The 25,595-nt window shown below is 38.9% G+C and overlaps 2 protein-coding genes across 3 annotated transcripts in view; one reads left to right on the forward strand and one right to left on the reverse strand.

The window, feature by feature from the left end:
- The window catches only part of KAT2B (lysine acetyltransferase 2B), a 40,503-nt gene extending 21,510 nt beyond the window's left edge, over nucleotides 1–18,993 (forward strand). The window contains exons 7-18 of the mRNA XM_059466255.1: nucleotides 622–728; nucleotides 1,319–1,444; nucleotides 2,879–3,015; nucleotides 4,784–4,992; nucleotides 7,209–7,335; nucleotides 9,556–9,666; nucleotides 10,657–10,800; nucleotides 12,379–12,493; nucleotides 13,258–13,294; nucleotides 13,639–13,702; nucleotides 13,800–13,884; nucleotides 17,001–18,993. Coding sequence (XP_059322238.1) covers nucleotides 622–728; nucleotides 1,319–1,444; nucleotides 2,879–3,015; nucleotides 4,784–4,992; nucleotides 7,209–7,335; nucleotides 9,556–9,666; nucleotides 10,657–10,800; nucleotides 12,379–12,493; nucleotides 13,258–13,294; nucleotides 13,639–13,702; nucleotides 13,800–13,884; nucleotides 17,001–17,194 — 1,456 coding nt within the window. The 3' untranslated portion in view covers nucleotides 17,195–18,993. The remainder of the gene's footprint in view (nucleotides 1–621; nucleotides 729–1,318; nucleotides 1,445–2,878; nucleotides 3,016–4,783; nucleotides 4,993–7,208; nucleotides 7,336–9,555; nucleotides 9,667–10,656; nucleotides 10,801–12,378; nucleotides 12,494–13,257; nucleotides 13,295–13,638; nucleotides 13,703–13,799; nucleotides 13,885–17,000) is intronic.
- A 1,135-nt stretch (nucleotides 18,994–20,128) lies between these two features.
- On the reverse strand, nucleotides 20,129–25,112 carry SGO1 (shugoshin 1). Of its 2 annotated transcripts, none has more exons than XM_059476595.1 (9): nucleotides 24,864–25,112; nucleotides 24,379–24,582; nucleotides 24,099–24,295; nucleotides 23,562–23,666; nucleotides 23,030–23,094; nucleotides 22,728–22,867; nucleotides 21,298–22,149; nucleotides 20,929–21,103; nucleotides 20,129–20,689 (listed from the first exon to the last, which is right to left on the reverse strand). In XM_059476595.1, the coding sequence occupies exons 2-9, from the start codon at nucleotides 24,512–24,514 to the stop codon at nucleotides 20,587–20,589; spliced, it is 1,773 nt and encodes a 590-aa protein (XP_059332578.1). In that variant the 5' UTR covers nucleotides 24,515–24,582; nucleotides 24,864–25,112; the 3' UTR covers nucleotides 20,129–20,586. The 2 variants fall into 2 exon arrangements, with proteins under 2 accessions (XP_059332578.1, XP_059332568.1); XM_059476585.1 differs by having other exon boundaries at nucleotides 24,698–25,104.
- Between the last annotated feature and the right edge of the window lie 483 nt (nucleotides 25,113–25,595).

The raw sequence follows: 25,595 nt of genomic DNA on the forward strand, positions 1-25,595 counted from the left end.
TAGCCCTGAGAGGATGAGGGTGCTGGACAGTCTGATCTGTGGAATTCAATAATGCTAAGAGAGGTTTAACATGGTGCTGTTTCTGTAGCTGTACCAAAGTAAGGTTAAAAATACTGTTATGCAACCACAAACATGCAATTGAAAGTCACAATAGGACACTTAAAGGAATGAAAATATCTTGCTAAGAGCATTGTTAATAACACTGGGATTCTGTCAAAGGCAGAAAGCAAATGCATCTGCAAAATACTTATTTATCAAAACAGACTTATTTGCCATCATTGTATAACATCAATCAACTCATAGCTTTCTCATTGGTGGAATTTTGTTCTGTAAAAGTAGTTTGTAACTGTCTTCCTGCACTTGCAAATTAGATTACTTGCATGTAATCAGAGGTAAGGTTTAATAAGTGAAAGAATTCTACTGAATTATGATACTTCATGTCCACTCTGGCTTGTGTGATTTTTGCATGTATGGGGTTTTTTTTAATAGCACTGGCCAACAGCATTTTCTTGCTGACTTAGTAATGTTTTTTAATTTAAAAACATTGCAAGTGCTTATTTTGAAAAAGAACCTGTTTGGAATGATCCCATTAGTTGCTATTTTGCCTGGTTTTGTACCTAGGTTTCTGTCTATGCTGGAAGAAGAAGTGTACAGCCAGAATTCTCCTATTTGGGATCAGGATTTCATGGTGTCCAGTTCCAGAACTGGCCAGCTGGGAATCCAGACAGGTAATTTGCACTTAGTGATGGGTAACACAAAGGAAAAAACTGCATGATTTAGAACTAATGTGGGGCTTTTTTAATGTATATATTAGAGAGAGAGAAATGTTAATCTGTGACCTTTTAAAATAATAGTTTCATTCTCTTAATTGGTGAAACTCTCCCTTTCTTGAGTTTGATTTGTCCAACCAGTCTTAGAGCACTGTAAATAGGATAGATGGAGCTGAATGATGAGATTTAGCTTTTCAATAGAGCCCTACAAAAAACCTTTTCATGAAGCTAAGTGCCAGCAGGCTTGGCAGGTATGTGAAAGAAGTTTGTTTTCTTAGCTTCAGCTCAGCACTGTGAACTGATGAAGCCTGATGTTTGCAATCCCTGTTATCCAGCAGTCCCTCCTTAGGTAGAATTCAGTTTAGAAAAATACAGTGAGATAAAGCTTTAATGTTTCTACCTGGGAGCTGGTGGTGTTGCTCTGTTGCACAGTGTTCACTGTTACTTTTTGGGTGGTGAGTGTCCATCTTTGGGACAGTGTTTCCATGAGCACCAGGATGGGTTCCGTGACTTGATTTTTTCTGTATTTGTTTTTTATGTCACTGCAGTTATCAGTCCGCCTCCTGTTGCAAGATCTGTTGCATACAGTGCAAGTCCTTCATCTCTGGAGCAATCCAACAGTGGGAATATGAGTCCAGCTTGCAAAGTTTCTTCTGCCCTTGACCCAAACTTAGGTAATGGAGAAGGAGCCTTGCCTTTTGACTTCTGTTGATATTATCAGTAGTTGCAGTATATGCTAACCTTTGCCTTCACTCTACATTAGCAAACTTGAGGTGTTTTTGCTGAAAGATTTACACAGACATACCTTTTTCTCCACTATGGTAATGTTTAACTAACAGAAATCACAACTGTATTTGCAAAAAAACCCCCATTGATTTGTTTAAATTAAATTAAAATGGGGGCAGGTCTGGTGGTGTCAGAGGTTTTTGAAAAATACTTTCTTTGGAGTACATCTATTGTAAGTCATGAGGAGAGGTTTCATTTAAATGATGGTGGAGTAGAAGGAGCCATCACATTTGGGTTTTTCAATCTTTCAAGGTACTGAAAATGCATACATTTGAGCAGTGAAGAAAAACACAGACATACCAACTAGGTTAAATTTAAAACCTGAATGAGGTTAGGTCAAAGAAAAAAAAAAACCCTTTCAAGGAAAAGAGTTGGTGGATGCATAAATTCTCCTAATAAATCCTTTTTCAAACATCTCAGGATTAATGAGCCTGTCAAGAGAGGTTGTTAGGTCAGAGAGATGATCCCAAGCTTATGTAAAGTGAGTCCTCAAAGAAGGAGAAAAACCAAAACCAAAGTGAACTTTGAGTCTCAGTGTTCACTACAGAGAAACTTAGGGCAGCTCCTAAACTGCAGTTTTCCTTAAGGTCATTTCTCTACTTGTCCCTCAGAAGTGGGAATGAGTAGGATAATGAGTGGGATAATCCTGAGCTGGCAGCTGGATCTCTGTTGCTGTACCTCTGCTAGTCCTTGGTGGTCTGTTCTTCTATGAATTTAACTAGTTTCTTTTGTTGTATAATACATGTGGCACAGCAGTCAGTAGGGCAGTTAATAATTAACTTGGTATATTTTTATTTGGAAATTTTATATGGATTTTTTAATATGTATGACACATCAGACTGTATGGGCCGCTTGGTTTACAGAAGAGGTGAAAGAATTTTGTGATGGATATTTAGTTCCAGTGAATCCTAAAAGGGGATTTTGTGTTATCAAGAAATAGGCACTGCAATTTGTGAATTGAGCACTGACCTTCCAAGACAGCAGCACAGAGGTTCCATGCAGAGGATTTTGAAGCAAAAAGAAAAAGCAAATGGTTTAACTGTGAATTCACAGAGGTGTAGTGGAAGGAGAGGTATATTTTTCCTGCTTCATGCTAATACCCCAGTGTAAAGCGAAAACTGAGAAGTGATAAATATTTTCCAGGTTTCATTTATTTCTCCTTGTCTATAGGGATAAACCCCCCCCCCCAAAAGAAAAAACCCAAAAAAACCAAACCTCAAACTTGTCATATAAACTAGAGGATATAACAGACGTGCTAGACTTCATAGTGCTTGTTTGTGACATTTTGGTGAATTCTAATTTGTCCAAGTTTTGTTTCATAGGGGAAAAGAGGAAAAATAATGAACCCTATTCTCTGGAGGATTCAAAGAGACCAAGGGTTGTAGGAGATATCCCCATTGAGTTAATCAATGAAGTAATGTCAACAATTACAGATCCTGCAGCAATGCTTGGGCCAGAGGTGAGATATAGGCTTGGTGTTGCAAATGGTCTGTTTGTGAATGGTCTGTTCTTAGTAAATGTTCCACATGGGTAGAATGTGATAAGCTAAGAGTCCTGTCAAGAAAAATAGACTTTGAAAGGGTATGATTTGGGGAACAAAAAATACATCATTAACATGAAAAATACTTCTACAGTTTTTTTAATGCTTTGTGTACAGTTAGCAAAGAGATGTGTAAACTATTAATAGTAAGAACATAGATCTCAGGTTATCCTGCAAGGTGCTTTTGTTACAGAATAGTTAAAAAAGGCAAATTTTTTTAACCTTAACAAGTTTTTACAAATCAGAATAGGATAATGAGAAAATAAAAACTATATCTTAAAATACCTTTGCCCCACGCCTTCCTTCTTCCCAAACTCAGCTGCATTCATGATTCTCTGCCTTCTCCCCCAAGCAGTGCTGGGGGATGGGGAATGGAGGCCGTGGTCAGTTCCCATTGTGGTGTCTGCTGCTTCTTCCTCCACAGGGAAGGACTTCCCACACTCTCTCCCTGCTCCAGTATGGGGTCCCTCCCATGCCAGACAGTTCTCTGTGAACTTCTCCAGCATGGGTCCTTCCCATAGGCTGCAGTTCTTCATTAACTGCTCCACTGGTTGAACCTTAAATTTTTTTAACCTTAATTATTTTTTTTTTTTTTTTTTAGTTTTTAAATAAAAAATTTGTTAAGGTTAAAAAAAGGTGATTTGTTAAGGTTAAATAGGGTTCAAGCATTGCAGCAGAATGAAAGATCCAAAGTTAAAACCTCTCTCTGGTGCAGGAACTGATCTAAACAGTTATTTGCTCTGTCTTCCCCTGTTGCTCTTTTTTTTTGTCTGGAAGAGAAAAACAAACAGAATTGCAGAATTGTGCCATGCACAGAATTGCACTTTTTTTTCCTTGGCTGGCTTTTCCTCCTTCTGTTCTCTCTGCCAGGCTATGTTTTGCCAGCAGCTCATTTGCCAAGATTTAGCTAGAAGCTGCTGAAGATTTGGAACCACCTACATTTCTTATTCAAACGATGCACTGTGACTGATGGCTCTGCATATTACAAATGCTGTGCCAGCCTGGCTGTTGGGGCTGGCAGTGACTAGAAACCCAGCAGCCAAACTTTGCTCAAAAAAGTAAACAGTATGTGCATACAGAGATGTTTTGGCATTGTAAAATGATCTTGAAAAAAATAAGCTAAATAAATTTTCTGTATTAATTTAATCAGCATTTAGATATGTACATGCAATTGCTAGATATGTAACAGCAAATTCTGTAGGAATTGAAATATTTTTTTAAGCTCTTAAAGTAGTGGTAGAGATAGTGGAAAGCACTAATAAAATGAAAAAGACCTACTTTTCCTGTGCTGCCATTAAAATGTGTGATTTGCAGTATGTGTAGGCGAATCCACAAGTCATGCCCAAGCTGGCTAAGAGTAAAGCAAATATGAAAACTTAGTGGCATAGGCTTTAACTAGATGTGTGCTATCCCTCACGGGATTTTGGAACTTTTTGAGTCATAACCATTGTTGTTGTTATCTAATCTGTATCAATATAAATTCAGATTGGTCTTTGTAGACTGTAGTGCAGACTTACATCTGGCTTATTTGATGGTGTCCCTTCTGCAAAGCTACATTACAGAGGCAGTTATTGGCAGTTCTGTTGGAAAAAGAGAGTGGGGTTTATTTGTTTGTTCGTTAAGGCTGCTCTGTCAGAGGATGTGAAGTCCCAAAACTGTGATTCTGTTCCTCGTTTGTGTGGCACAGACCAACTTCCTCTCGGCACACTCGGCCCGGGACGAGGCCGCCAGGCTGGAGGAGCGCAGGGGGGTGATTGAGTTCCACGTGGTCGGCAACTCCCTGAACCAGAAGCCCAACAAGAAGATCATGATGTGGCTGGTTGGTTTGCAGAACGTGTTCTCCCATCAGCTGCCTCGGATGCCGAAGGAATACATCACCCGCTTGGTCTTTGATCCGTAGGTATCCTTGGGCAGGGGGCTGCCCTATGAGGCAGAGGGAGTCTGGTGCTGTTTGCAGCAGAGGAGGGATGGAGAGCAGCTCTGCCTCTGCTTTTGCCATCTTTTCAAGCCCTCATAACTCCTGGTCAATCCATTTGGGTTGTACCCAACTACCTTCTTCGTGGCTGTATTAATAATAAATGGCTTCTTGTGGAACGGTGGAGGGTTGACATTGGCTGGATGCCAGATTCCCACAAAACCTGCTCCACTGCTCCCCATCTCAGCTGGACAGGGGAGAGAAAGTACAAAGTTCTTGGATAGAAAGACAAGGAGTGATCACTCACTGATAACTATCACAGGCAAAATAGACTCAACTTGATGAAAATACTTTGATTTTTTACAAATCAAATCAGAATAGGATAATGAGAAAATAAAAACTGCATCTTAAAATACCTTTGCCCCATGTCTCCCTTCTTCCCAAACTCAGTTGCATTCATGATTCTCTGCCTTCTCCCCCAAGCAGTGCTGGGGGATGGCAAATGGAGGCCACAATCAGTTCTGCTGTGGTGTCTGCTGCTTCTTCCTCCACAGGGAAGGACTTCCCACACTCTCTCCCTGCTCCAGTATGGGGTCCCTCTCATGCCAGACAGTTCTCCATGAACTTCTCCAGCTTGGGTCCTTCCCACAGGCTGCAGTTCTCCATGAACTGCTCCACCAGTTTAACCTTCCATGGTGAACACCCTGGGGAGGCGCGTGTCCCTCTGCAGCCCGTGAAGGAGCCCCATGCCGGAGCAGGTGGATGCCTGAAGGAAAGCTGTGGCCCTGTGGGAAGCCCACCCTGGAGCAGCCTCCTGGAAGATTCTGTGAAGAGAGTTGCCCATACTACCTGCTAGAGCAGCTTTGCTGGCAGGACTTGTGTCCCTATGGAAAGGGACCTGTGCCACTGTGGTTCCTGTAGCCCAGGGGAGGGACCCCACACTGGAGCAGGGGAAGAACTCCTGTGCCTGAGGAGGAAACTGTGACATAGCATGTGGTGAACTGACCATAACCCCATTCCCCTGCACTGCTTGGGGAAGAAAGTAGAGAATCAGGAAGGAGGAGGGGAAAGGTAGTTTTAGGATTTGTTTTACTTTCTGTCATCCTGCTCTGATTTTGATTGGTAATAAATTCAGCTAATTTCCCCAAGTGAAGTCTGTTTGGCCTGTGGTGGTAGTTGTTATTTCTCCCTGCTCTTACCTCAGCTCATGAGTTTTTCATTACATTTTGTCCCCCCTGACCAGCTGAGAAGAGGAGTGATAGAGCAGCTTTGATGGGCACCTGGCATCCAGCCAGGGTGAAACCACCACAAAAGCTCAAGCTGCTGCATGGCTGCTGTCATTCCACAAGTAAAAAAAAAAAAAAAAACCACTAAAATATGTACAAGAAAAAAGAATATATAATAAGTATAAAATCTTTTCCAATGGTGGCATATATAATATAACTACTCTTTGGGCTTTTTGGCAGGGGGTCACTTTTGGCACCAACTGTTTTCCCCGAAATACATCATCTGTATATTGACTGTATCATTTATAAGATTCATATGATACTGTATATTGAATAATCTAAAGGATGGTGCACTGTTTTCACACCTTGAGGATTATACTAAAATTCCTTATCCTTGAGTTGAGATTGCACCTTGCTGCATCTTTCCTGGCAGTCATGCTAAGTACAACAGAAATGGATATTTATTCTGGTCTTGATTCCCAGAGGAGCGTGTGATTAGAAATAAGAAATGTTCTCTCGTACTTCATCAGCTGTATTTGAGACTGATAGGTTAACTATGGAGATTGCATGCAAGGAAACAGGAATCCCTTAGAAACGACTTGCTCTCCTGTAATTCCATTAACTTCTAATTTACTCTGGATAAAATCACCCTGAGAATTGTGCAATGGTGTAACTATCAGCAATAGATTCAATAAAAGCAATACAACTTTTATTTATTGGGCATTACCTGAGTATCTCAGAGTACTTGGCAAGGCCAGGAGATTGCTCTGTGATGATCACCTTTATGGTACATTGAAAGCATGATATTAAAGTAAGAACTCTTCTATAGATACAGTGGCTAACTTAGCAGGCATACAGAATTGCATTATCATCATGGAAAGAAGTGAATCAAGTTTCTGAAAAAGGAAGGTTAATGGCACTTGATGTACTATGTACATGAATTAAAGTGATTGTTATTTTTGTCTGCTCAGGAAACATAAAACCCTTGCATTAATAAAAGATGGTCGTGTTATCGGTGGTATCTGCTTCCGGATGTTCCCCTCCCAAGGATTTACAGAGATTGTTTTCTGTGCTGTGACTTCCAATGAGCAAGTCAAGGTAAAAAGAATTCTGTATTACTACTGTTTATTAAATAGAATTGAGTCCCATTCACCCACTGCATGTGCTCCTCATACTTTTAGTCATGTTGAATATGCTGCTGAGTTGCCAGACAGAAATAGATTTTGAAAGATACAGCAATTCTGAAAACAATACACAAAAATCAAACTAAAATGTGCAGATTTAGCATCATCATCGTAATAGTAGGATTACCTGTATTTAATTAATTAAATAAAATTTTTCTCAGCAGAGCAATAGTGGCCTGCCATTCTTGGAATTTTCATGCCTCTGTCCCCAGTAGTTGTGTCTCTGTCTAGTGTAACATCTTGTGGTTGACTGAGATATGTATTGCTTGTGTGGGGCCGTACTTTGTGTTCAGGGACTTTGTGACATTACATAACTTCAATCTAAATGAGATATAATAAAAAAATTAGGTGTAGTTTTACATCTCAAAATAAGCACAAGGTCAATTCTGTACACTCTTTTTTGAGTTAAGACCACAATATTTTCTCAGAATTTTGAGAATTAGCATCTGTGTTGAAAGGATGCAGAGCAGTGTGAATTCATGAGATTCCTCCAGCTTTTCCAGCTACTCACCATTTGGTTCAGTGTTCTGCCTTTAGATGGTGCTCTAGCTTCATGATTTTAATTTCAAGAAATGAGAGCTGAGATGTGGGTTAATTCAGAGTGTACAGCAGTTAACATGCAAAAATTGTACACCCAGGTGCAAAAGAGTAACACAGTGGGATTGAAAGTCTGTAACAACTGTTAATACTCAGGTTATATTTAATTTTATTCTGGTGTTAGAGAGGAGCATTTCCCTACATTAAGCAATGACCTGTCAGCATTCAGAGTGTTTTAGCAAATGCAAATCCTTACAGAATATGCCTAAGTTGTGCTTAACTGCACTGCACAGGTGAGGCTGCCAAAGGTGTGTTGTGATTTTCTAGGAATAAGCTTTCAGAATAATAGAGCAGATAATTCTGACCCATCAGATTGCCCTCAGGGCTGCATAGTACACTATTTATTCTTTTATCCTCTGGGTGCTTTGCTGTATCAGTTGAGTGTTTCTGAAAATTTGCCTTCCCGCTTTTTGCTCTGACTGAGCTGACCCTGTCAACAGGTAACTGAGAAAAAAAAATGTTCACACATGGGTGACCTGCCAGGTCTTAGGAAAAATATATTCCTATTTTAATTCAGTTTGAGGCTGGAGTAAAAAAATATAGGAATTGTTTTCCCATACAAATTGAATTGGTTTTTAGGTAGTTTGGTCCTCCGTTATAAAATAATTTTAAGTATTACTGTATGTGACTTCGTTTCCTATCTGGCACTTACCATATTTGGGTCTATGAAATTGTAAATTAAATCAGAAATTAAATTTTCTAAGTAATTTTTTCTGGCTTTTTTACATAAGTAAAAATTTTCCCAGTTTTGAAGTGCAGAGTACCCAAAAGGAATCTGTGTATGTTTCTCTAAATGTCCTGTTAGTCTGCATTTTAAGAAAATGGAAACATTTGCAGGAACAAAACATTATTATGGGATTACCTATCTATTTTACATTTCTTCGTATCACAGCAGAAGGGGATGACTATAGCTTCCTTGGCAATGTGAATAAATGCAACCTTTTGTTTACTTTGGGGCTGAATTTAAATGGAAATCATACCTGTGTGCAGTCAGAAGGCGTAGCTGTTTATTTGATTGTGGACTCTATAATTTTCTGCTCCTTATTATGGTAATTGTTCACTGTTCCTTTTTATGCTTATGATAAGCTTAGATAATAAATTCTTTGAGGCAGAGACTGTTTTACTACAGCTGCACAGAACACTGGAATAATTTCAGTATTGTTACTGCTTTGTAGTTTTGAAGTGATATGGCTCAGAAAGGATGTTCTATTGTTACAGTATGTGCAGTTTTGTTATGGATGAAGTATGTGATTTTAATGGTTGATATCTAATTTAAAAGAGGAACAAAAAAAAAAAAAAAAAAAAAAAAAAAAGAGATGGGCACATTGAATTACAACTTCCATGCTGGGTCACACACAAAGGTACCCCTACAAGGCTCAAAAGAGTTTGCTCTTGAGTGTGCAACACCCACTTAATTAAGAGAAAGTCTTTTAAACAGGATCTGAAGGAAAGATTGCATTTTGAAAAACAGTGTGTAATAACCCAGGGTCCGCAGGTTCTAATATGTCATGGCTTTTTCCTGCTATGTTTCACCCAGGGTTATGGGACTCACCTGATGAACCATCTGAAGGAGTACCACATCAAACACAACATTCTCAACTTTCTCACGTATGCAGATGAATATGCTATCGGCTACTTCAAAAAACAAGTAAGTTCAATGCAAGAAATTACTTTGTGCAAGAAGTTTTATATCTAGTAGGGTTGACTAAATAACTAGGCATGACAAAGTAATTGGATAAAATATATAGTGCAATTTTACATGTGTATTTTTTATCTATAAAATGTGCTCATCTCATGTAATGTTTTTGGCTTCTAATACATTTTACTTTGCTGGAATCATCTGAACATAAGTATATGGTATAGTCTATAATTTGTCCAGTCTAAAAACTAGTAAAATGTCAGTTCATTCACTGATCCTATAAGAAGTATAAAGAAGGACTAGGCATACCTGTGATAGATGAAAACTTACCCGACCTGCATTTACAGCTCCTCCTGATCTGAAGCATGAGGTTCAAATTCAGGAAAGATGGCAATGTCTGTTCTGTAAAGTAGATTTGATAAACAGGTGTCAACTATCTGGTCAGCAAAATGGAGTCAGATTTTTTTCAGAGGTGTACAGCATTAGGCAGTGAAGATTACCTGAATAATGGGAAATTGCAACCAGGTAGAAAGAAATTGTTTTTTTCCTTTCCTGTCCTGAGGGTGGTGAAATACTGAAAAATGTTGCTGAGGGAGGTGGTGGAATCTCTGTCCTTTTACAATATTCAGGATTGGTCATGGCCTTGATCAGCCAGATATGATGAGACCTGTTCTGAACTGAGATGGGGCTAGATGACCTCCTCAAGTTCCTTCCAGCCAGTTCTATGGTTCTGCATATAAAACTGGTACAATCTACTCTTCACACATTCAAACTGAATACAATCTCCCCAGTTGCCCTTCTTAGCAATTAACTGTTCTTTTATCAAGTGCCTCCCATGAGAAGGTTCATGCAACACTGAACCATGGTATGTAACTCACTGTTGCATTTTTACATTATGATGAATTTGGTTCTCAATCCTCATTCATTTCAGTTAAAACAAAAACATAAAAGGAAAATGGCATAATGACAATTTAAGTTATATTTTTTCTTCTTTTTCAGGGTTTCTCCAAAGATATTAAAGTACCAAAAGCAAAATATGTTGGCTACATCAAGGATTATGAGGGTGCCACATTAATGGGATGTGAATTAAATCCAAGGATCCCCTACACGGAATTTTCTGTCATCATCAAAAAGCAAAAAGAGGTGAAGGTTGAAATGAAATGTTGAATGTTACTCTCTATTCAGATGTTTAGAAACAGTTCAGTGGGTGCCAGGTTAGCTCTCTTCTTTGCTTTGGTGCTTAAATTTGAGTACATACTTTTATTAGTTAGAATAATCCCTTCATTCAAGTCCCAGTGCCAAAATTTTGTAGTTGAAGCATGAAATTCTAACTTGCTGACTAAACAAGAGCAAGACTGTTAAAGTACTGGTATTTTCAGGAGTAATTCACAGTTCAATTTTGTGGTAGTTAACTAAGCAAAATCTTGTGAGATTGATTTTTTGTAATGACTTTGTCAGTTCCTTCCCTCCCATATCAGTAGTGTTCATTAGAGTGACATTTAAATGGAGTGTTTGTATTGCATGGCCTGTTTTACTTGAAAGAAAGAGGATTCTTTTTTTCTGCCATTTAAAAAATATATAAATCAAGGGTGGACTGTCTTAATTTCCAGTTTGTCCCTTTTTGGATTTTATGTGGGTTGTTTTTTATTTAGTCCTTAATAATATTCTACATAATAAAGCAGTTTATTAGCAAAATAATTATGACATTCCCGCTTGTTTTTAAATACTTCCCTTGGTTTTTAAAGAAATAGTATTTATAATTTGTTCTTTCAAGATTGTTCAAACCTGACTTTTTAATTTTGGTAAAAAAAAGTCTGAATTTAACTTTTTCCTCTTCTTTGAGAGGAAATACTCTGTAGGAGGGAGTGAAGGTCCTTAAAAATAAAAATATGTCCATTTTTATTATTTCCAAAGAAATTATTCTGTCAGACTGGCAGTGTGCATGGCTGTGCATTTGTTTACTCCAAGTTACAAAGTTTTGAAAGTCACATATCCAGGACACACAAAGCTTAAATAAGTATCTGAGTGGGTATCAAGAGCACCAAAGCAAATTGCTTAGAATTTGAGGTAATAAGATTGCAAAGTAAAACAGAGTGTACCCTGGAGTGGGAAAAGCCTTTCCCTAGCATTTGCAAGAGAGAGTAGAATTTTGGTTCTGAAGAGTCAATCATTCTGACATCCTCCAGAGAAAATCTTTGATGAGAGTATCTTTGATTGATACATAAGCAACTCCTACAGATATATATATGGAGATTTTGAAGTGAATGGGTTTCTAATTTCTAAAATATTGGAATATGAATATGTATGTACATAAAAATACATGCATTCACTATGTGCCTTGAATTTTTTGACCAGCTGTGCTGAAGCATTTCAGAAGTTGCAGTTGTTAAAATTTTACAGCCAGTTCTCAAACCTTTTTCCAGAAAATTTCCTTCTCTACCTCTGCTCCTGTCTTCCCAAGAGCTGTGCAGCTTGTGATCAATAGAGCCAGCAATGACTCCTTTCTTTCTAGATTTGTGCCAAAATAGCTGAGAGACTCAGTAGCTTCATTTGCAGGATCAATGTTTGCTCAGGTAGCTCAGCCCCATTTTCAGCTTCATGGAAAAGGACTGCAAAGTTAGGATGTGCGAATGTTTCTGTTCACCACAGTTTTGCATTAATCTTCTGGCTGACTTTAGACCAAATAAATTATTTTTTGTTTTCTCTGCTGCTTTATTACAGATCATTAAAAAGCTCATAGAAAGGAAGCAAGCTCAAATCCGAAAAGTTTATCCTGGCCTTTCTTGCTTCAAAGATGGAGTACGGCAGATTCCTATAGAGAGCATTCCTGGCATTAGTATGTATCAAACTCTTTTAATGTAGAACAGAAGCAGAATAGCCCAAGAAAGGTCCAAGACTAGAAATACTAATGTAGCCACATAGTTCTTTTTTATTAGAATGTAATTGTTTTGGTCTGCTGATTTGATTTCTGTGAAGATTATTGTATTTCCATTACAACTGCTGTCTTTGAGATTTCCCCAAGGCATCCCAGGCTGATCCTCTTTTATGTACGTGTGTATAACTTTACTTACATGTGATCCCTCTTTGATTTGTATCACAGTATAGGCAGCATTTTCCCTCTGGCACCATTTTAATGCACTGTACTCCCAAACAACAATGATTTCTGTGCTAGGCATGAACGTACAGGACAAAACAGAATTTAAAATAATTAAGTATCATATTTTGGGGGACATTTTTTTGGCTATGCTTTTCTGCAATTTATTCATTGTCCCTGGGGAATCAGATTGGATAACTTTGTCACGATTATTCTTTCGAGGGGTGGGTTGCAGTAAAATATGTATTGAATTATTGAAAAGAAATGTGTTTCATACAGAAATATTGTAGAATCTTTTCAGCAGTCTGGTGGAAGAATCACGTAGGAAATTGAATGGAGCTGCGGGCTAGATGGTTATGTTATTTATTAGGAGTAGCTTTTATTAAAACAAACCCATTTTACTGCAGTAGTGCTGAAATGGCTTTTCTTCTTTGAGTTGCAATAATTCAGTTAATGTTTTGACCTACTGTAGTTCCCATATAATATCTCATGTTGTTGGTGTACAGGAGAGACTGGCTGGAAACCAAGTGGAAAAGAAAGAGGGTAAGTGCTACACAAAGTAAAGTGTTGAAGCAGTTGGGATATTCCTGTGAGAAAAGTCTTTAAACAATGTCACTTAGTATGTACTTCCATCCACTGGAAATCAAATAATCTACAAGTGGCTTTTTGGTGGTATTTTTTATTTTATTTTTTATTATGGGCAAGTGTGGTTTGGGTAGGGGGGTTCTTTTTTGAGGATTTTTGTTTGGGTTTGTTTGCTTGTTTTAAATTTTATTTCTTCCATAAAATGCATGAAACTTTGGAGTTGCTTTTAGGTAAGATGTAGATTGTAGGAACAAAGATAAAGGACTCAAACTAATCTTTTTGTATTTATATTTTCCTTCAAGTAAGGAGTCCAAGGATCCAGATCAACTTTACAGCACGTTAAAAACCATCCTGCAGCAAGTCAAGGTGAGTGCTAGCTCTAGTTTACTTTCTTTAAAGATTTTAAAATGATTTCCAATATCTAGTTTCCATATTAGATACCTTACTTTTTTCTTTACCAAAGAGCCATCAAAGCGCTTGGCCCTTCATGGAACCCGTGAAGAGAACAGAAGCTCCTGGATATTATGAAGTTATAAGGTTTCCCATGGGTAATGCCATTAACATTTTTTAAGTAGAGTTTAAAAATCATTATAGCTGCAGACATAGCAGATAAATTTTAATCTGATTGTTTTATGGTAAAAGATATATGTTACTTGCAGCTGAATACCTTGCAGCTGTGAAGTGTCAAGAGTGTGATGCTGTTGTTTGAAATTGATGAGTGCTCTGTGACCTCTGTGAAACATGTGTGGTGTACCTATCTGAAATCTTAGTGTGCCCTAGAGAACTCTTAACAAGCTCTTAAATGGTGCAGTCAGCTGGAAGCTTTCAGGACTCAGCTGGTGCAGGTGAATTGTAGGGATATATTCCTGTGTGTGGTAACTGGTCATTGCAGATCCCACTCATTTGTTAAAAAACCTGAAGGCAAGGCAAACTTTCAGGAACACCTGAGCATTTGAGTTGCTTTGAAATACAGATTCAAGATTTCTAAATCATATAGAGAAAATATTTTCAAAGGTCACGGGGTTTTCTAAGTAAGTCTTAATACTTTGCTCCAATTTAAGTTTAGGAAAATGCTTCATGCAACTAATTTTAAGCTAACTTTTATCTTTCTCTTTTAGATCTGCCACAGTTTTCTGAGGTGTTACATTTATTTCTTTATTTATTTTTACTTCTAAGTAACACAGCTATTTTTTGTGTAGCATTGCTTGCAAAGGGAAGCACACAACTGCTAATGTTTTTCTTTTGACTGCTTCTCTTATGACCCAGCTTTTGACTTCTGGGACACATAATTTCAATGATAATTCAGTGATTCTCTAAAAGAATGCTTGATTTGTACTGTACCAGATTTAAAATCTGAATTCTGGCACTCCTTCCTCATTTGTGCAATACTCACCTCTATAATTTTGATTTCAGTTTCTGAACCCTTTAATATCATTAGAGAATGAAATACAGGTTCATGGCAGGCTATTAGCTATCTGTTTCTCAGAGAATAAAAGTATTTGTTCATGTTGCTTTGTGCATGGGCTCCAAGCCCATGTCTATCAATTTAGTTTAATTATTTTTTAATATTCAAATTACCATTCCCAAATAGCAGATGTATATATACTTTATAAACCAATTGCTGGATTCCTGTACCCCCAACACAAATTTATTTTCTAGCAATGAAGAAAAAGAATGTGAATTCCCTTCTGTGGCAGAGTTTTCTCTGTCTGCTTTTCTGAGAGGTCTAGCTCAGAAATCTGTTTAATCTGAACAGTGGTTACAAATAACTTACCTAAGTTGGCAAACTCAAAGTAGGAATGTTGTCTGTCCTTTCCTTGTTCAGATGCATTACAGTAGAGGTAGGGGCAGCAGTTTACTTTGGGGATTGAGCTGAGGTCTTTGGTTTAGTTTTGCTTTGTTTTTTTTCAGCTAAGGAACCCAGCATGACTAAACTGTGCCTTGATTTGTGATAAATTCAGATTTCTTTCTGCTCTCCCTGCTAGCATGCTGATACTGTAAAAAGTTGTTCAGACAAGATAGAACAGTTGCATTTATGTTTGTATACAGACTAAATGGTACAATTTTTGAGATGCATGGCTGTAATTTTTTTTTACTACCTCCTAAGGTCAGTTCTCATGTACAAATGCTTTTTTACCCTGTTTTAAGTGCTCTTCAGGTGCTGTATCAAGCAAAATTCTTTGGGTTTTTTTCTCCTTTTCATCTGCCATTCAAAAGCTGTATGGCTGAGTGACAGATGGAACCAAACTTTGACTGTGCTTAGAGGACGACGGCTTAACTCTCTAGCCAGGCAACATTTTCTTCAGGGCAAGCTGAACAGCCGTCTCAGCTGGGTGCTATAATTAGTCTATGGATATCTACTTTAGGTATAGGCACCTGAATTTCAGACTTAATGGGAGCTGAACGAGCCTTTACTTTTGCAAAATACTGTGCAAAACTAGGGAGTAGCAGGTTCTGTACCATTAGAAAAAGTATTTGAGAGCGTCCATTAAACTTCCCTTGAATAATCCCATCCTGTAAATTTGAAAGTGTTTCTTCTCCTTTAATAAATTCAAATTCCCCTTAAAAAAACCCAACCCACCCCCCAAAACCCCCGAAACCATTACCAAAACAAAAATACAACCATATTTTAAAATCTGAAGTTAAAAATTTTAATTCCTTTGCATTGGAGGTCTTTGGTCTCTGGTGTCCTTGCAATACTCATTGACATTAAGTCCTCTTCAATTCAGCTACTTCTGTTTCAGATTCACAAAGGTGCTGTTGATGCCTGGCTCAAACATTGCTAAAAACTAGTTAGAGCATCTGAGGTGAGAAAAGCCAAGGCATCCAGCACACCTCCCACTACTTCTATTCCTGTACTCACTCCTAGAACACTTGTAATGTAGACAAAATTTTTAAATGCTTGATGAGAATTACTGGGAAAGTGAAAAGTGACTATATGGAGAACACAGATGATTTACATATTTTATGGATGACTGATTTTAGTATAAAGGAGAACACTTCTTAAAGGAGAACACTTCTTAAAGAATGTTCTGTAAGTAAATGTTTTGCATGATGCTCTGAAAGCAGGGGAGATCAGTTCTCACATGGTTCTTAAAAAGGATATACAACTATAAACTCTGAAGAGGTAATAAAAATATATGTAGAGCGTAGAACAAATTTTATCTTTTTTCAAGGCTACAAATCCTGCTTGTAGTGTAGACAGACCAATGTATCTTCTCTGCTGTGTTTGCACAGCAGTAAGGATTTTAGTTTAACGTACATGTTTTGTGATGTTTGAATTCTTTGCCCATATACCCCTAAGGCCTCCTCCAGCAGAGCTGAGAACAGGTTGTCTCAGGACAGTCAGAAGAGGATTAGGGACATCTAATAAACACAGAAAACTCAGAGCTCTAAGTATGAGAACAGAACAAAAACAGCTTTAATGTTTTAAAGAATTAAAAATAAATGCTACATAAATTCATCCTTATGGTGAAGTATTGCTTAGTTCCAGCAGCTCACTTACTTTTGAAGCTAAAATACAGACCCTGCCTGAGACGAAGGCAATTTCCATTCCAAATCCTAGCTTTGCCAGTTCATGTTAAATGGCAAATCAGTCTGAAGGGACACTGCACAAAAAACGTATTTGAATCCAACGCTGTTAATCTATTTTTCTTCTGTGCAGATCTCAAAACAATGAGTGAGCGCCTCAAGAACAGGTACTACGTGTCTAAGAAATTGTTCATGGCAGACTTGCAGCGAGTCTTTACAAACTGCAGAGAGTACAACCCCCCCGAGAGTGAATACTACAAATGTGCCAATATACTGGAGAAATTCTTCTACACAAAAATTAAAGAAGCTGGATTAATTGACAAGTGACACTGTCTTTTTTACAACCAAATAGTGTGCCTATGTTATGGACAGGGAAAGCCGTTCTATATATGAGTTGTGGACTTTTAAGAAACTTCTGTTTAATACTTAGCACTTTTAAAAACCCTTTTAGTTTTGCAAACATGTATTATACTGAAGTTACAAAAATTATTTTATTAAAATGCTTTATAATGTATTTAATTACGGAATATTTCTTTTGTGTGCCGATTACCTTATGTTCCTAATAAGTTTATCAGCTACAGCCTCAGAAACCCCACAAACATGGGGGAAGTTGCACATGTTTGGGAAGATGAAGAAAATTCCCAGACAACAGATGTTATAGCTTACCTAATGCAGTACCTATTTGATAAAGTTTTATTATTTTTTCCAGTAAAAAAGAAAATTGTAAGGGAAAACAACAGGTGTGGGGGGGTTCTGAAACACTTGTTTCTTTGTAGAATCTTTTTATAAGATATTATTTTTTAAAAGAAACACTCAGCTGGTTGAGAAGCTGTGAGAGAAGAGCAGTCAGTTCTGAAAAAGGACTGCCTGTGATCTTTGATAGATGCAAGTTTTTCTATTAATTTTCAGTTTTGATAAATATTTTACCTGCAAATTGTAATCTCATAACCACTCTTAAAAAAAAAAAAAAAAGAAAAAAGAAAAAAAAAATCTGGCTAGATGCGCAACGTCATAGTGACTTGGCTTATGCAGGACATAAGTACCCAAAATAACTTTAGAGACTACTTTGCATCTACTAGACAATTCTAATTGGCTCAGTAGAGTTAAGGTTTTGTGCACTTCATGATCCACCCTGCTTACTACTCCTCACTGCTAAATTCTTTAGGTTGTTCAGCAGAAATAAGACTATTGTACACAAAGGAAGACAACATAGGACAGCTTTGAGCTTAGATACTTGGCTCTGTGGTAAACTGGATTTTCTACCAAGCTTTATTGTAAATGCATATTAACTGTGATTATTTAGACCCAGGAACATATTAACATTTTACAGCTCTTAGTATACCTTCCAAAGGAACACACACTCATATATACATAAAATATATATACATTTTGCTGCTTACACTACATTTAAGAGGTACACTTAAATCCTTAATGGAGATCAGTACAGGCCAAAAAGCTGTCCCTTGACGTTTTCTAATTAGAATTTGTAAGTTATAACTGCTTTTGTGAAAAACAGATTAAACTTTCATTCTTCGTGTTTTATATTTACAGATGTTATACTGGTAAAATTCAAGTTATGAGAGAGAAAACCAATGCTGTGCTGTGTCAAAGAATCTATTCCTGCAAAATGCCTGTGCAATGTTAGATCACAGATCAATTCAGCAAGGAGATGTCAGGAACTATCTAGAAGTAGTAAATGTGGTACCCAAGGTATTCAAAATGTTAATGCTGGACTTGCCATCGTGTTTTGTATGAATTTAGTCTGACCTACATTGGGATCTATAACAAAGGTACAGTGAGTACTTTTTCTTTAATAGCCAGAACAGGATACTAAAGACCTGTTTTGTAGATTGGGCCTACAGATGCACCTGTTAAGCTTGGTAACCTGTGAATTTTTGTTATTTTCAGAGTAGATTTTCTTATCGTCTTTCAATCAGATTGTCTCTTCTATATTGAAACGTGTTTTCTAATTTAAGAATTAATATTTTCATAGATACTGTGCAATAAAGTTATGGTAGGATATGTGGTTTTGCAAATGCTTTAACAGCTGATGAACTTTACATTTGTCAAATTAATATATTGTACTGGTACAGAATAGTTTTAAATTATATATGTACAAAACCCTACTTATTTTGGTCTCTTTTTTTCATTACTTGGTACTACATCGCTTCAATTTTTAAAGCTTGCTCCAGTAAGAAAAAAACTACCCAGACCCACAACACCTGCCTTGGGTTGCTCTACAACGACCCTATCCTTTTTCCTCTCCCTGCTAAAATAGCTGTTGCAGATTTGTCTCCTTAAAGAGCACCTGGGGTTGACAGAACACCCTCAAGGATCATTAAGTGCACCTCTAACACGAATGGCTGATACAGGGATAGGACCCACAACCTTGGCATTATTAGGATGAGGCTCTAACACTATAGTTCAACCACTCTGCTTACGTTCCTGTAGTCCTAGAATTCCAGCCTGAGATGGTGAGGCCTTGTGGCTAGAATTTTAGGATACAAAGGTAAAGCAAAGTTTCCATTCAAACATCCAAAGGCTGTGTTGTGAATGACTATTTTCAAATGCTTAGTAGCTGAAGCTAATATTAGTAGTACTGAGAGCCATGGAAGAAGCTACACATAAAATAGTAAGTAACAGTTTTACTACTGAAAGGGAGAGATCTTGCACCTATTGAAGTGGGACAGGCAGACTTACAAAACAAAGGAAGAGCATGTAGTTTCTTTTTTTTCCCAGCAGATGTTTAGAATGTAGCTTTCTTCTGGGTATTCACAAACCTATTACTACTTCAGTGTGTCTCAAGCAAAGTGGAAGTAGTTTGAGTGGTGAACAGTTGAAAACACTGTTGTTCTCATATGCAGCCTAGTGTGGCACCAAATAGCACAAGCTTAAATGTGGCACTCTTCCTCTGGGAAAGGCACTGGGCAAAGCAGGGACAAAATTATTATAAACTGTTATGAATGTCCCACAACAGCTGGGATCCAAGTGGAGCCTTCTTCACCAGGAGAAATTTGCTTTGTTTCTGTCTAGTTGACACTAACTTGCACTCACTCAATGCAGGACCAACTAAGCCTAAATTGCTGCTTTTGAGAGCTGCAGCTACAGTATCAAATGGCAGCTGCACAATTGCTTCTAAACAGTGCTTATGCCACCACGTAAGATGGGGACAGAATACACAGGCCTGTAATGCCCACTGCTGACATTATTGTCCTTGGAGCAACTCTGGAAACTGCCAAAAGAACAGAATTCACTCAGAGCTGTTTCAAAAGACTAAGATGTTTATTGTAAGATTCTACATGAAACTACAGCCATCACATAAACAAGATCTGTACAGTTATTAAAAATACTTGCTGCTCAAAACATTTGAAGTGCCTAAAGTTCACCCATACAATGACATTCACCATCTTATCCATCAGAGATTTCCCATATACTCCCAGATCTGTTCAAAAGGAGCTTGAATAGAATCACTTTAGTTATAAAAGTAATCAATCTGTATCATTAAAAATAAGTCACTAGAATAAATCCAGGCCCCCTTAATCTGATATCTTTAATACTAGACACACAAATATTTACATATTTATATAACATATTGTGCAACAAAATACTTCATCCAGGAAAGTATGAAGTATTTTGAAATGAAATTATTTTCTTCATGGCAGAAGCATGGTTTTGCTGAGGACCTCAAAGACAACTAACCAATTTCTCACTGGATATTTTCATAGAGTCTTATGAGAATGTCGCTTAATGTCTTTTTTCAGCTTGAAAATTGGAGAACACAGGAACTTTGTATCTGTAAATGGATCTCCTCTCCTGAGTTTCCTGTTTGAAAGAAAAAAAAAAGTCAAAATGAGTTCTGTTCCCTACATCACTCAAAACAATAACTTTTAGCTAGTAAGGTCCATTTCACACGAAATAGGCTGTATTATTAACTTTAGAATTTGAGTTCTTTGAGCTCATTTTTTAAGGTCTTGTTTTCAAGATCTAAATAAGCTTTTAAAATCCTCTATTGGATAGAACATCATGAACTTTATGTCAAACTGAAAAGTCAAGACACTTACGCTACAATACTTGGTTCTTTGTAGCTCACAGTAACACTACAGCTTCGCCTCTTGCGTTTTGGGGACTGAGGTCCTTCCCCTTCAGGGACAATTTCTGCATCCCCAGTGCTGGGGAGCACTGCAGCTGTGTTGGTAACATCACAGAGATGCCCACGAGATGGCTCAGGAGGCTGCTCTGTGAAGAAATTAGGAAAAGTTCAGTTCATTCAGATAAGCAAGCTTTAAAGAAAATCTAACTAATTCTTAAAACATTACTCTTTTAGTTGCTATTAAAAAAAAAAACACACTAAAATAAAAAAAACTAAATCTCCTAAGCAATGTTATCTTTCAAGAAAACAAAACCAATTACAGAACACTTTCTGTACTTACTAATGGACTTATCACTTGATTTGTTTTCAGTCTTAGTCTCTTCTTCATGACAGAGCTTCTGCTCACGCTGTGCCAAACATCTTTTAGACCTTGGCCTTGGATGGATTGGTGACTTAGGGCTCTCATCCATTGAACTTTGCCTTTTCTTTGATTTACCCTTGTAAGGCTCATAGAGGCTGTCATCTGAGTCCCCTGCAGTACTGCTTGACTCAAGGGTATTGGTTTCAGCTGAGTCTTCTTCATCCTCCACTTCAGTATCACTGTTGTTCACCTTGTTTTGTCGAAAAGGTGTAAGATGGACACTCTCTTCCAAATGAAAGTCATAAGCATCACTGATGCCACCCACGAAATTCTGCTTTTCTTTAGAAGCCTCTTTACCCAGTTTTCCTGGTCTTTGTTGGGAAGTAAGTGGCCATTCCAGTTTTCCTTTCTGATGCTTTTCTTTCCTTCGTTGAGGGTTTTTTCTGCTTTTACACTCTGGTTGTTTAAGATCAGAATTACGTTTCAATTTGAACTGTGCAGTTTCAGAAGTTTTCTGCCTCAACACCAGCTCTGAATCAACCTTGCTTTCATTCAAGTGAGGAACAGCTGCCTTTGTATTTTCTGTAGCACACTTCTCTAGACTTTCCTCAAGCCTAATTTCATCCTGTTCAGAAAGTTCTTTTACTGAATCAGGTGCTTCTAAACAGTCCAAGACATCAGTACAAATTACATCAGGGTTCCTCATCATTGAAAAGTGACGTCTGGTGGATACACTTTTTGGTAACACGCTACCACATCCAAACTTTACACATGAAGAAATATTTTCCAGCTCTGGCTCTGTGCTGTTCAGATGAAAATCAGATGGCTGTCCTTGTAATTGAAGGGAAAATGTCATTTTAAAGGCAAACAGAAAAACCTGCAAAAATTCTGAACCTGTCAAAAATTCAGACTATTCTCTGGGTTTTCTCCACAGATTTTTATAAACTAGGACTTGGCAATTGAGATAAGCTCTGCTTAATATGGCTTCCATGCAGAAAGCAGTTAGGTAATATAACACTGGTATTTTCCTCTAAACTGTTCCTTTTGGAAAGGTTATTTACAGATCATTCATTTTCCTGAGTATTTTGCTTTGTTAACAAGTTTTTATTGATTTCATAAATGCTAATGACTGTATAAAGGCAATTTTACTTGGTTGAACTGTTTGATAGATAATGAAACTGGACTGCAGCTATAGAGAAGATAAAGCAGTTTCAAATTCCTCCCCATTTTGCTGGACATCTTCCTTTAAACAGTTTAGCAGTGGACAGCATTAGTATTTGCCCTTTATGACAAGAAGCAGAAAGATACTTATCAGTTCCTTTAAAAGCAGCAATTTTTAAAAACTTATACTCACACATTGTTTTCCTAATTCAAAAATAGAGCAATGTCTGATACTTTGATTTAGTTACCTTCACTCGGAATTATTTTGGTAAAGGAAATGTCACTGTCAGATTCCACACAGATCTTTGCCACAGAATTTCTGTCACCACTAGCTTCCATCCCACTTGGAAGGACAGGACTGTCTTCAAGAACACACTTTAGAGGTCCTCTAGAGAAAATACCAAAGGTAGTATTTACTGAACAGCAATGAAGTTTAACACAAGGAACAGTTTTCATTACACTGGGTTGCTTCCCTTTTTCCAGTCAGAAAATTAAACTTCCTGTAACAGATTTTTCCAAAGATAGCCAGGCATTAATCAATGATACTTACATTGAATGTGTTGGTCCTGTGACACTGCAACCGTTTCCAGGACCTGAAGAGAGCACTCTTTGATTCTGTCAACAAAATAAATCTTACTGTGATTATATGGCTGAAACAAGTTTGCACCATCTACAAATTTTACACAACAGCCAAGCTACCCCAAAAGCACCAAAGAGACTCTTGACTGTCTTTCTGTCTAGCTAATACCAAGTGCTGTGGGTGTTAGCTAGCCACCTTCTCAGCCTCTGCACATCAGCACATTCATCCCCAGCTCAATCCTACAGCCAGCAGACAGGGGAAGGAGCTGTGCATGAAACCCCAGAAAATCAGGGTGCTCCAACCACTGCCTAGCAGAGCCTCAGTCCCACTTATCACTTACTGAGACACCCCCACAGTGTGCACCCCGGGATGCTGGGAACTGTGGGACTAGTCCTTGCTCTGAACTAGGGCTCAGATCTAAAAATCTATGTGCAGCTGTGGTGGAAGAAGTGAAGGCCATCAGAAAGAGAAGTCCTGCTCCTCAAGACAAAAAGGCACTTACTACATCTGTGGAACACAAGTCCTTTGCTGGGCCAAGGAGAGCGACTGAGTCCAGTAAATTCTGAGAGACTTTGGAAATTATCTCATTCAAGGCTGACAGTCGGTTCTAATGGACAAAGGAAGGACAGTAACACTGTTACTATCATCCTCTAATATCAACTACAAACTCATCAGCATTATAACCAAAATCTGAAGAAACCTCTGTCAGGTGCCTTCACATGTGATAAGCTCCCTACAAAATTTACAGAAGATAAGACTTTAATTTTTGATAATTAAGATTTTATCTTTACTCTTTTTTATTTTAACTAAATGAGAAAGAGTAGTGAGAAAAAAAATTCATTACCATGTGTCAAGGTACCCAAACCAGCATACCAAGTCAGAAAAAAACCTCCATTGAACATACTGAGTTAATGTTTTATGAAACATTTAAGATCATAAAGATATCTATCAATTTAAGATCATAAAGACATCTATCAAGGGATTGGTACAGATTCTCATGTTCAGCTTCACCAGCTCATATAGTTATTATTAAAAATACCTCCACACGTGCTTGTTCTTGCTGGAGCCTATGATTTCTTTGCAAGTCAAACATTTGAGCCTTCAAAATGTGATACTCTTTCCTTAGCTGAAGAATGGTAGCTTCAGCTTCCCTTAGTTTGAGCTTGTGTTCTTGCAAGGACAGAGCCAGATCTCTGTTGTTTGCTTGAATGATCTTCATTTGGTTGGAGGTGGTCTCTGCAATGCAACAGTGAGTGTTTCAAATGGGATTGAAAAGAAAACAAGTAAATTATAAGTCCTAAGACATTTAAGCATCTTACTTGCTCTTTTGGCCTTTACGGTGGAGAACTGGGTAGTTTTGCCCAGCCTTAACCATTTCTGAGTTCTTTTCTCTTTCATACGTTGTTTTATATCGCTCAGGCTGTCTTTGAAGGACTTCCTCGAGGATTCTGCCATCTTCTACCTTTAAAAGTAGAGTGTGCGAGGAACTCACGAAGCTGGGGTGGCACCACGCACCCCCGACGCTAAAGGAAAAGGCACAGGGACAGACGAGTGAAGCTCGGGGCAGTTTTAAGCGGCGGAACACACACAGCAAAGCCCCACAGCCAGGAAAGGACACGCAGCTCTGGCCATTCTCACCGAGGCCGCTGTCCCGACCGCGCGGAGGCTGAACTGCAAAACGCTCGGTGTCCGCGGCAGGGCGGGGCAGGGCTTTAAACAACACCGGCGCCGGAGCCGAGAGCTCGCCGGGGGTCTCCTCTAAGCGCAGGCACAGCGCCCCAGCACCCCGCACGGCCGGCCGTACCTCCTCGGAAGGGAAGCGCAGAGCCGGGCCCTTCCCCCGACAGGCTGCGGCCGTCCGAGCCCCCGGCGGAGGCGGGACGGCCCGCACGGATCCGGGCGCAGCAGAGGCCTGGATTTTCCCTTGTTCCGCAGCTCGGTTCTCCCGCTCTGCGCACGTCCAGCTCCTCTCTCCCTGCAGCCCGGCTGTGCCCCCGCGGCCTGGCTGGGCCCGGCTGTGCCCCGCTCGGCCCCCGGGACGCGCAGGAGCGACCGCTCGGCCCCGCGGGGCGGCACCACCCGCGCCTGCCGCCACGCGTCGTTCAAACGCAGCCGCCGCCGCCTCCCATTGGTGCGCCCCGAGCATCGCGTCACGCCGCGAGCGCCGCGCGCTCCCGCGCCTGGCCCCGCCCACCTGCGGCAGGGCGTCAGTAACCGCGGGGCGGGCGGCCGAGGGTTAAACGGCCGGGCCGGGAGATTAAACTCCTTAATTAAACTCCTTATTTAACTCCATAATTTGTGGTGCTTTGTTGCCTGTGGCCGCTTCTTGCAGCAGTGGCAGGATGAGCCTTTCACACTTTGGAGCTGCACTGTGAGAGTTACGCACGGCCAGGCCGTGAAGTGTGGGAAAAGCGCGAGAGGAAAGCCAATGTCTTTACAAATGATTTGATGGGTGAAGGTGTGGGTGTTAAAGTCCCTGAAATGAGTATTGGTATCTCTGGCAGCAGGTTTGTTGCAGAGCCCAGGCAGCTTGGCT

Source organism: Ammospiza nelsoni, chromosome 1, assembly GCF_027579445.1.
Source record: "Ammospiza nelsoni isolate bAmmNel1 chromosome 1, bAmmNel1.pri, whole genome shotgun sequence".
Lineage (NCBI taxonomy): Eukaryota > Metazoa > Chordata > Aves > Passeriformes > Passerellidae > Ammospiza > Ammospiza nelsoni.